The sequence below is a fragment of the Typopeltis vanoorti genome, chromosome 2 (assembly GCF_054136105.1).
Source record: "Typopeltis vanoorti isolate ZY-2024b chromosome 2, IOZ_Tvanoo_1.0, whole genome shotgun sequence".
NCBI classification, from domain to species: domain Eukaryota; kingdom Metazoa; phylum Arthropoda; class Arachnida; order Uropygi; family Thelyphonidae; genus Typopeltis; species Typopeltis vanoorti.
Window position 1 is genome coordinate 12,588,091 of NC_143550.1, and position 12,642 is coordinate 12,600,732.

At 36.7% G+C, this 12,642-nt stretch overlaps 1 protein-coding gene across 1 annotated transcript in view; it reads left to right on the plus strand.

Annotated features, from left to right (window-relative positions):
* Positions 1-967: 967 nt before the first annotated feature.
* The window catches only part of LSm3 (U6 snRNA-associated Sm-like protein LSm3), a 37,831-nt gene continuing 26,156 nt past the window's right edge, over positions 968-12,642 (plus strand). The window contains exon 1 of the mRNA XM_090403532.1: positions 968-998. Coding sequence (XP_090259658.1) covers positions 978-998 — 21 coding nt within the window. The 5' untranslated portion in view covers positions 968-977. The remainder of the gene's footprint in view (positions 999-12,642) is intronic.

A 12,642-nucleotide genomic window follows, 5' to 3' on the forward strand; every position in this document is an offset into this window, starting at 1 on the left:
TGTCTAGTATGGAGTACATTTTTCTATTAGCTGGCGCATCCGTTCTCTGATAATTTCATTTATTCGCAGGATCGAACTTATACCTATGCTCATGAGACTCTAGCTGCAGTACCCCGAAAAATTATGGCCAATTTAAGGGCCCAAACAACGAGGTAGGGGCCTCAGAGCAATCTAGCGCTTTGGGGCCGCCTCATGCATCAGAAAAAAGGGCCGTACTTACACTTTTCCTGAGGCGCGAGGGGGCCTCAGGAAAAGTGTAAGTGATGCCCTTCCCTCATTGTTTTCGGCCCTTACATTGGCCATAATTTTTTGGGGTTCCAGCTAGAGCCTCGTGCGCCTGTGTATAAATACGGCTCTGTTTATTCGCCTAGAATCTAAAAATTCATACAGCATTTCTTATAAGGCTCATTTTTACTTCACAATGGCTTTGTTTCTGGTGTTCTGTGTTAGTCCTTGACCTTCGTATATCAGAATTCAGTGATGATCATCATAGTAATTTTCTTTCTGCTTTAATCTAGTGCTCAACTCCATAGAACCCCGTTTATTTTAGACAATTCATGTGTTTCTCATGTGATTATTCACATGTTTCTCACATGTGCCCGATTTATGAAATATTGTCCTTAATATTTAAACTTTTTGACTGATTTTAATTTTCTTCTTATATCCAAGTTATACCAGACTACTGACTATTCCAATTATCAATTATTCTGTCCTCTGGTGATTCTGCTGTCTTAAGTCCTATTAGTTAATATACATCTACTAACTTTTTAGATATCAAGTATATTCTGCATCCCAGTCATATTTCTGGGTTATTATATCTCTCGTCATATCAGGTTATACCACGTGCAGGTTGGGTTGACATTTGTTAGTGGAGGTTTTATTTTGCGCTCCATTAATCCTTAAGGCTCTCTTACGAATTTAGTAACATTTATCAACTTTAATTATAACCGTAAGAGGTCCATTTTACTCGAACAAAAATGGCGGATGACAGTGAGCAGGTATGGTTAAGCTTAGTGATATATTTTTTTCTTTAAAAATGCTGAGTTGGAAATTATATATAGGAACAATGTTTTGAAGGGGAAAAAAAGTACTGTGAATTCCAGCTATATGTGTAATTTTATACATTGGTAACAATTGAGTGAAGTTCGATGAATTCGGACAACTCCGCTGTCGTTGCCAATTAAAATACCAAGAGTTTGTTTGTGACAAGCATTCCTTTAGTTGTTAATAATATTCCAATAATTATTTCGTGCTTTAAAAAAAAAAAATTAAGTTTAGATTGTGTAGGAAAATATTTTTCAGTCGGCATAAATAAGAGTTGCCCATCGTATTTTTATAGCCCGGGATTTTTAATCCAAAGCAGCTGATGCACGATCGTAAAATTAAATTATCGCATATTAAAAATAACAGCTATTTTAAAATATTGGTTCGATGGTTTGGTCTCCGCGACGAGTCTTGGAACTTCATCGCAGTGCCCTGTAATAATAACTAAATATCTTGTGCAGATATTTCGTTTTTTATTTGATGGTTCTGTTCTTTGATTCACATGATGCTTATGGTTATTTGCTTATAATGAATAGCCATAAGTAGTATCTGTTAGTGTCATCAATAACATGTTTACGTCATGTTGTATACACCATGTGTTGCGCGTCAGGTAGCATATCCATTTAGCACATGAAAAAATGATACGTTTTTACAAATTCCTCAGCAGAATAATGAACTTTCCTAGAAAATTACATAATTAACTTATTTCAAGTAATTTAAGATTGTTTCGTTTTAAAAATATGTATAACATGATTAGGTTGGCGTAGCTGATATTTATTATGTGACACCTCCAAGGAGACTGGGAACTCGTAATTTATGTACGTCATGAGACTATGATTTTACAAGTACAGCATACCGAAAGATTTTCAGATGCAACAAGGGAAAAATGCTACAGATGTAACTGTCAATTTAAATAAGCTAAATTCATATGAGTATGAATAAATTGTTGAAATGTGGATTGCAGTGTTTTTTTCCTGCCATCAGAGGTCTTGAAATGTAGATCTTGCATAAAACTTAATAATTTCTTTTTCTGTGTTTGTATCCCCAGTTCTATAGCAGCAACTGAAAATATATTTCACACTAGTCAGTCTCAAATGAACTATTTCCATCAGATCTACAATCTTCCTTAACTTCTGTTTTTGTTGATTGAAGTTCTTCAGCTATTATTAATAATATACCTCCTCCTTCCCTGTTTTTCCTATCTTCTCTGAAAATACAGTATCCATTACTATTATTTCAGGCATCCATGTACATGCATTTCAACATCCCCTTGGACCCTCAGTTACCCTTATATAATGTAATTACCAGCCCATTCAGATTCGAAATCTGAGAAATTGCACCCAGCTCTTCACAATCATTCCTTCAGTCATTATTATTCGGACCTCCATGGAGTCAAGAGACTCATCACCGGAGGGCCTTCCTAGGAAACACAAAGTCTATCATACCACTCCTTGAACTTGTTGACTGTTCCTGCTCTCACCACTCTATCAGGCAATGCATTCCATCATTCCAACACCCTCCACACAAAGAAACCACTCCTCACCCTCTTGCTCACAGCTTCTTTTCGTACTTTCCAGGGATGACCCCATTGTCATCGCTCCTTCTTGCTGCTCCACCAAGTGAAAGAACTCCCCAGTGTTCACCCTGTAACTGCCTCTCAACAGTTTAAAAGTCTCAATCATATCACCTCTCCCTCATTCCCTCATTCCCTCTGAATAATTGGAATGTGCAGTCCACATTCCCTCAGCTGATCCTCATAATTAACATTGTACAATCCTGAAACCATCTTTCTTATCTGCATCTGCACCCTTTCCACAGTTAATTTCTGTCCTTCAAATCCTGTGGACGAAATTTGAGAACAATAGTCTAAGCGTGGTCTGATCAGGGTCAGGTATACAACGGAATGATAACTCTTCTATCTCTGCAGGTCAGTGTCTTTCACAGTATTGCAGGAATCCTCTGTGTTATCTTCACCATCTTTGTAATATGCCCCCTGAATTTCAGTTTTCTATCTATCATCACCTCCAGATGTCTTATCTTCCCCTACTTCCTCCAATACAGCTCCTCGAATTGAGTATGCAGTGTCCCATCAATGTATCCCAAACTTCAAGACTTTACATTTTGCTGCATTAAACCGGTACTGCCATTCATTTGCCCATCTGTCTAGTTTATTGAAATCTTCTTGCAAGGCTGCCACATCTTTATATTACCAATAACCCTTCCCAGCTTCACATCATCTACAGACAACTGAATACCCCCTTGCAATCCATTTACAATGTCATTATTGATATAAAGGTTAAACAATACAGGTCCCAGTACCACGGAATCATTCTTACACTTGCACTCATTTGTCCCATAGAAGAAGATTAGACACATGTTTGATTGCCCCCCCCAATATCTTTAGTTTCTCTGATTTTGCACTTCCAAACTCTCACTGAACAAGACTTTTTCCAAGCATCTAACTCTAAAACCATTCAAGTGTAGTTCATCAAGCATATACATATCCTTTCATCCATGAAATTCACCTCACACATATATAAACATATAGAAGAAGAATAGAAAAGTTTAAGAACGGTAGTTCCTAAGGCACGATCTGGAATACTTAGAGAAGATAAAAATTAAAAAAGAAAGAATATAGACTATGCTGAAGAAGAAGAAGCATAGTTAGCACACAGATCAATTGTTCAAAAAGAAACAGAAGACATGTGGAAACAAAAATATAGATAAAACAACTAATAAAGAAAGCTCACCAAGATTTTTGGAATACATTTATTAACAAAGTAGAAGAAGATATTACATGGAAGATAAGAAATATCCTACACAAAATATTAAGAAAATAACGAAGAATGAGATACAGCACACATCAGTGTAATACAAGAAAAACAATGGATAGACCAATATGAGAATTTTCCTATGATCCAAAATTATTAATAGGAAATAACAATGAAGAATTAGTACTAATGTGTAGAACCAGTTAGATTTGAAGAACTAAAAGAAGCAAGAAATGTTTCAAAAAATAGAAAATGTAAACTGGATTAGATGACATAAATAGTGTTTGGATGTTGCAAGTTGGTGGATTTAGCATTGGAGACAGAGTTGTAGAGTGCCCCCCCTCGATGAGTAATTGGACTCCCTGGAGGTGTTACATAATAATAATATACAAAGTTTACGTAAAGACTCAAAAATATACTTATAGTTAGGGAATAAGTTAACAGAAGAGATTGAAATTAATCAAGGTATAGTGGAACCTCGGTTGTCGAACACTCTCATCTCGAACAAATCGGTTCCCGAACAAAAAAACACCGGTTTCCGAACAGAATCTCGGTTCCCGAACAGGCAAACCGGCAACCACGTGCTCCGCTGGCTGAGATTGGGGGGGGGGGGGGGGCTTCAGTTACACCGTAGCCTACGCTCACCTCAGACACCTGCTGAAATTTCTGGAGAATTAATTAATTTAAGACACCTATTATATATTATTATAATTATTATTATTATTATAAGGTGCCTCCATGGAGTCAAAAGACTCATCGCGGGAGACCAACATTGCATACTAACCATTATTCACACAATACCTGTCATACCTCCCCTTAAACTCCTTCGCATTCTTGAATTTGCAGTGCCTTTTCTTGATTTTCTTTGTGTTTTATGCGTTTTATTTTTATAAATTATTAAATATGGAAGAGCATGGGCTAAGGAGAATGGATGTCAGTTTAATGTGGCAAAATGTAAGGTTATGCATTTTGGGGTGAAAAGATTGGTGGCAGTTTACTGCATTGGTGGAACCGTGCTCCAGGAAATTGATGAGGCACGAGATTTAGGAGTGTTGGTGGATAAGGAATTGAAATTTAGGGGACACATTGCAAAAGTGGCCAAATCAGCTCATCAAATCACTTGGTTGCTGAAGAATACGTTGACAAGCAGAGACAAGCAGGTTATTGTTCCTCTGTATCGAGCCTTGATAAGACCCCATCTAGACTACTGTGCTCAGATTTGGTCACCTAGGTTTCTTCTTGATGGGGAGGAGGTGGAGAGGATCCAGAGGCGAGTGACCAAGATGATAGCAGGTCTGTGGAATGAACCGTATGAGAACAGGTTGAGGATTTGTGGGTTGCAAAAATTGGTCGATAGGCGGAGGAGGGGAGATATGATTGAGACATTCAAATTACTGAAGGGTTTCTATAAAATTAATTCAGAAGATATCTTTGAGAACAGGGCTGGTTGTGGGAGGACTAGGGGACATCAATGGAAACTGGGCAAAAGTTGGTTAGTAGAGGTGTTAGAGCTGGGTTCTTTACTTTTAGAGTAGTGAATGAGTGGAATGTGCTCCCTGAGTCTGTGGTGGATGCTGTGACAGTGAATGAGTTTAAGGCGAGGTATGATAGATACTGTATGAATGTCAAATAGTTGTGATGAATATGATTTGGGGCCTCCCTCGATGAGTCTAATGACTCCCTGGAGTTGCCCGTAATAATAGTAATAATAATAATAGTAATTAAATAAGCTACCATGTGGCTGAAGAAGGATAGTGATAGCAGCAAAGCGAAAAGAAAAGTTAGAACAACGATAGAGAAGAAAAAATAAATCATATCCAAACATAAAAATGGGGTTCGTGTCTCGGTTCTTGCTATGCAGTTCAGTATGGCGATATCAGTGATCTGTACAATACTCAAAAATAAAGAGGCGATCAATTTTCGTCTATATTTTATCTATTTATTGAGTTTATTCTTTTTGAGCAAGATTTTATGCAATTTCATTGTTTTGTATACGATTTTATGTATGAAGTACTGTTTAACACGTTTGCTGCCAACTATGAGTATACTTGTAGTTGGTATATAAGCTTCACAAACCAGCTATGAATATACTCATATGGTGCTTGCCGCCGGCAACGAGATTTTACCGCCAGCAATGAGATTACTCGTACTGACCTTGAAGAAGTGAAATTGCTTGGCGTACGGGAACAAACTATGCCCGAGTAGCGTGGCAGCGAATGTGTTAAATAAGCAATCATCTGGGGTTTCAGGAACGGATTAATCCATTTCACATTAATTCTTATGGGAAAATGGTTTCAGTTTTCAAACAAATTGGTTCCCGAACAGCCTTTAGGAACAAATTATGTTCGACAACCAAGGTTTCACTGTATAAGGTAAATGCAGTTTATCTCCAACTCTATTCTATATATATATATATATATATATATATATATCAGGGACAGAAGCTCACAATATGTTATGCTATTCTCTCACGCTGAGACAATAGCACCCAGAAATCAGTGGTTGTGACTAGTTATTGTGTTTAATAACCAGTTCAACAGCTGTACCTCACACACTGAGGTGCAGCTGTTCACCAAGTTATTTTTACTAGGTTATTTTCATGAAAATCACTTAAATTAGTGCTTTATTGTTATTATTATTGTTATTTATTGTTATGTTATTTTCATCAAACTTTTCATTTTTTGAAAACTTGCATAAAGCACAATTCTAGTTGTGAGGGAAATTTGTGCCATGGTATCATGAATCATCTACACATAATCACAAGAAGTATTATTTATTAAATATAGTGCCAAAAATTTCAGTTTGAAAATAACAAACCATCATCAGTGGCCTGAACAACATTTTTTACAAGGTAGAATGCAAACAATTGAATTATTCAGAATGCTACGAGCCATGTGATGTTAAATTGCTAATAGCCTTATGCTTCACTGAAGAAAAGGTTAATCATAAAAGTGATTATAAAATAATTATATAGTTTATATTATCATCAAAAAATTAATTTAATTTATAATATCATACTAAATAGATCTTTAGATAGATGTAGTATCCAGTGATTTCTTAGAATCTTTTATCTTTGTAAATATCACTTATCATTATTGGCCTTTAAAAAAAAAAAATGTGATATTCGGATTAAACTCTCCCATATTTTTGACAAGGGTAGTCAGTCATTCCGATTCAAGTTAGGGCAATGAAGTTAGCCCTGAGCACTCTCTTTGAATTGGCATTCGAATTTATACCAACATCTATGTTGGTATAAATATATAGAAGGTGAGTTTTACAGAGAATGTTGTCGAGTTACAATCCCTACATCTCTGGCATTTCAGAGACTATTTCAAGAATTCTGATTTAGTAGCTACTTATATTCCCATTAATAAACTATCCACATATTTCCCATCGTCTAAAGATAAACTCACAACTATGTCTCTCAAGAAGATTACTTGGAGTATCTCTGCTGGATAGACTAAGAAATGAAGACAAGGAAATGACTAAAACAAGAAATAACAATAGTAGACAAAATCCAAGAAAGAAGACTTTGATGGTCATTTTGGCCATGGGAACAGAAGGATTACCATCTAAATCCTTGAATACAATGGAAGGTAAAAGATCCAAAGGGTGGCCCAGAATTAGATGGATGGATAGATAAAATAAAAGAGGACCTGAAAACCAAATCACCAAAATGGACAGAATTGTTTGGACTCTCCAGAGACAGACAGAAGTGGAAAGAGTTTATTTGGCCTCATCATCATCCACATAGATGATGAAAGAGAGAAGAAGATGTCTCTTCCTGGTGTATCTCAAGTTCAGTGTGAGTGTCAGCTTTCCTAATTTGGAAAACTGGACGTTCAATAGAAAGAAGAATACAAGAACATCAATCTTATATTCTTAACAACAAATCCGATAAGTCTGGATTTGCACAACATGGAATAGAGACAGACCACAACATTCTCTGGTCTAAAATTCACCTTCTACACAGATGGTATAAATTTGGATGGCTCAAAGAGAGTGCTAAGGCCTTACTTCACCATCTTAACTTGAATCAGAATGACTGCCTAACCTTGTCAAAAATATGGGAAAGTTTGATCCGAATAACACATTTTTTTTTTTTCCTAAGGCCAATAATTCTCTTCCTCTACTTCTTAAGCTTCACGAACCCTTAAGGTTCTTAGTTGCAAGCACCACAGTTCTCCATTTTTTCCTATCCTTAGCCAACTCCTTCAAGTTTTGCAGCTTCAGCTCTTTTATGTCCATTTCAATGTTATCCATCCATCTTCTGTGGGGTCTTCCTCTAGGATGTCTTCCATTTGGGTCATGTGTAAAGGTTCTCCTCACTAGCCTGTTATTCTCCATTCTTTCCAGGTGACCTAACCATCTCATTCGACTAGCTCTGATTTAGTTTATTATTAGTGGCTTCTTATAAAGTTCATAGAGTTCTTTATTTGTTCACCTTCTCCATTCATTTGTCACAGGATCTTTAACCCGACCAAATATTTTTCTTAAAATTTTGTTTTCAAAGCGTTGTAATTGATCTTCATCAGATGTTGTTATATTCCATGTCTCTGCACTGTATAATACGACTGGTCTAATTAGCAATCTGTAGGTATTTATTTTTGATTCATATGACAGATTTTTAAATGAGAGGAGGTGCTGAAGTGAGAAATAAGATTTATTACCTGCTTGGATTCTCATCTTTATTTCTGTTATTTCTGTTTGGATCTTATTATCTTTAGTTATTATAGAGCCTAGATATTTAAATTGTATGAAGTTTTTCAATATCATGTCAGCAAATTGAATAGTTGATGGCTTATTGATATCATTATCTTTAGATACTTTTAAATATTCTGTTTTATTTTGGTTATTATTAAGACCTATTTTTTTGGAAGAGGTTTTAAGGTTTATAAAAGTTTCAGTTATATCATCTGCACTTTCTCCTATAATATCAATATCATCTGCATACCCCAGGAATGATGCAGAGCATGATATATACTTTTCATTGTTTCTTGAATTACTTTTCTAAAGCTATGTTGAAGAATATAGATGATATCGCATCTCCTTGTTTTAAACCTGTGGAGATGTTGAATAGCTCTGACAGTGTTGTTAGTGAGGACTCTACATTGATTTTCCTGTACGCACACATTTTGACCAATCTGATTAATTTTTCTGGTATTCCAAATTCCTTTAGGATATTCCATAGACTATGTCGATGTATGCTATCATATGCTTTTTTTTTTTGGAAGTCAATGAAGAGATTATGACTTTCTTTATTGTATTCCCAATTTTTCTCTAGAATTTGTCTCAAGGTAAAAAGGTGATCAATGGTTGATCGATTTCTTCTGAATCCTGCCTGATATTCCCCGAGAATCTCCTCTGCATATGGAATAATTCTTTTTAGGATAATATCAGACAGGATTTTGTAACTAGTATTTAAAAGTGAGATGCCTCTGTAGTTTTCACATTTCCTTTTATTGCCTTTTTGTGGATGGGGATTATTATTGATTCTTTCCAGTCTTCTTGGTTTTTCATTTTTCCATATGAGATTAATTAGTGTGAACAATTTTTTAGTTAACTCTTTTCCTCCATATTTAATTTGTCCAGATGTGACTTTATCAAATCCTTCAGCTTTATTATTTTTAAGAATTTTAATTCTTGTTTCTATTTCACTAAATGATGGCTCTTTGACTTCCAGTTCACAAGTAGAGTAAATTTTGGCTAGAATATTTCTTTGGGATTTTGACAGTTTAGCAGCTGTTTGAAATATTCTCTCCACCTTTCAGCCATCTGTTTGTCATTTGCAATAATTTGTCGTTTATTATCATTAATTATTGCAGTTCTTGATTGATAGCCTGTCTTTAGTTTATTTATACCTTGAAAAAAGTTTATTGCATTTTTATATGTATCCTGTTTATCATTTTTATCAATTAATTCTTTTAGATATTGTCTTTTTTCTTGCCTAATAATTTTGTGCGTAGAGGCTTAAGTGCTGTGAGAATATCATGTTGGAGGCTTAATGGATTGTATACAGCACTCAGAAAGGATTAAAAACAGAATATAATTCTTCCTATATTTCGTCTCAGTCAACGAGACATCTTCAGTGTTGTAACATAAAAACAAATAACAAACAATACTAAGCCCAACCACGTGGGAGACACTAAAGTCCTATCTAGGTGGAACACCCTCTAAGGGCGGTTGTAGGTGATCTGGAATGTAAAGTGGGACCTCTGGTGATAAGCATTTCCCAAATCTTAGGAAGCTTAATGCAACCATATTTGTTAAGATTTGGTTGATTCCTGAGAGCTGCTGCTGATTCTAAGAATAGTCTTTCTCTTTTGAATTTGCTGTGGTGGAGCATGGTGGTTTTTTTCCATGAGATTTTGTGGGTTGTATCCAAGACATGGTCAGCCAGGCCTGACTGACCATAGTCATGCTTACAGATGTATGACTTATGTTCCTCCAGGTGGATAGTAGCTGATCTGCCTGTCTGTCCAAAGTACACCAGTTTACAGGAAGAGGGTACTTTATAGACTCCAGGTACTGAGAGAGGAGGGAGCTGATCTTTTGTAGAGCAGATGAGGGTAACAAGTTTATTAAGAAATTCATATCAAGAAATTTAACAACCTTTGTAAAGCCAAGCCGCAACCGCAAATTCAACCTATACAGACAGTAGGGAACTTATCGTCCAAAAGGCTCAGCGACGATGCCGTCAGTGCCCTAAGCCTCGACTACAATTACATGGTCTCTCCGAAATAAGTGCCGATGCTTAATGTGATGTTCAACATCGAACACGGGATCTGTCACTTAGCGCTGGAGATAGCAAACAACATCAGACTTGATATCGCCATCCTCGCCCAGTCTTCACCTCCTGAAAGTAATTTATCGTCCTCCCAACGCACTGTTCTCATGAAATTACGTAAAGAAAAAAGTATCGTTATCATCAGCGCTGATAAGGGTAATGCCACGGAATACAATCGAAAAATGGAGATTATCCTCCGAGATCGCTCTACCTACACCCCGCTAGAACACGATCCCACAAAAACACAAGTTAAAAAACTAAAAAACTTACTTAAAAAAGTGTCTTCCTGGCCCCCAGAAATCACGAAAAAACTCAAACCTTTCTGTTCCCGTCCCCCCCCCTGAATATATGGTTTACCAAAAATCCACAAATGCAATTCCCCACTAAGACTTATAGTAGATGCCATTAACTCACCTTGCTACAAACTGTCGAAACAGCTGGCCAACTCTCTGACCCCTCCCCCTTCACTGGACTTTCCACATCCTATATAAAAAAACTACCCATTTCAAAACCCTCATAGAAAATTTAACCCTAAATAACACAGACATATTGGTAAGCTTTGACATCTCCTCATTGTTTACCAATATTCTCTTAATTGATACCTTAACACTCTTAAAAAATGTTTTTCCTTCTGACATCTTAGATCTCTTTTCCTTTGCCATCTATTCTGGTTATTTTTCTTGGAAGAACAAAATCTATAAGCAGATAGAAGGAACCGCCATGGGTTCCCCCCTCTCACCCACCCTTTGCAGTTTTTATATGGAAGATTTCGAAAAACGAGCCATAGACTCAGCCCCTCTCAAACCTTCCATCTGGCTAAGATATGTAGATGATCTGTTCTCTATTTGGCCTCATGGCCCACACACATTAGAAGCCTTCCTAAGTCACCTCAACAGCCTACATCCAAGAATTCATTTCACGATGGAAAAGGAAAAGAACAGTTGCTTACCCTTCCTAGACATCTTAGTTACACGCCTCCCCACCGGTACACTTTCCTTCATGGTATATAGAAAACCCACGCACACAGACAGATACATCCACAAACGCTCTCACCACCACCCTGCTCAACAATATGGCATTATTAAAACTTACCAAGAGAGCCCATGATCTTTGTTCCAGTGGAACCGACCTTACAACTGAGCTTGACCACATACACAACACTTTCCTCTCCAATGGCTACAGTGATCACAGCATTAGAAAAATAATCAGTTCCTCCCCCATTTCCCAGTCTTCTTTTGAAAAAAAGTTTAGAAATGCCATCACCATACCCTACATCCGTGGCACATCTGAAAAATTAGCCAAGATTTTAAAAAAATACAACCTACACACACAGCATTTAAGCCCCACTGCAAACTTGCTACCCTCATCCACTCTACAAAAGATCAGCTCCCTCCTCTCTCAGTACCTGGAGTCTATAAAGTATCCTGTTCCTGTAAACTGGTGTTCTTTGGACAGACAGGCAGATCAGCTACTATCTGCCTGGAGAAACATAAATCATACATCTGTAAGCATGACTATGGTCAGTCAGGCCTGGCTGACCATGTCTTGGATACAACCCACAGGATCTCATGGAAAAAAACCACCATGCTCCACCACAGCAAATTCAAAAGAGAAAGACTATTCTTAGAATCAGCAGCAGCTCTCAGGAATCAACCAAATCTTAACAGATATGGTTGCATTAAGCTTCCTAAGATGAAAGTATAATTATGTCATTGTTTGGTATTTCATCAATTATTCCTTCCAGAGTATCATAGAATTCATCCTTGGTATCCTGATCAGTTTCCTCTGTGGGTGCATGTGCATTAATTAAGGTTATTTTGAACTTTTTTGTTAGCAGTCTTATTTTACTGAGTCTTTCATTGATGGCCCCAAAACTTATGAGTGACTCCCATAGCCTTCTTTGTATCATAAATCCTATTCCTAGTTCATGTCTTCCTGTGATATTTCCACCATATAATAACAAATAATCTCCTAATTTATGTTCACCACTATCAATCCATTTAGTTTCCTGAATTGCTACTATATCTATTTTACATTTTT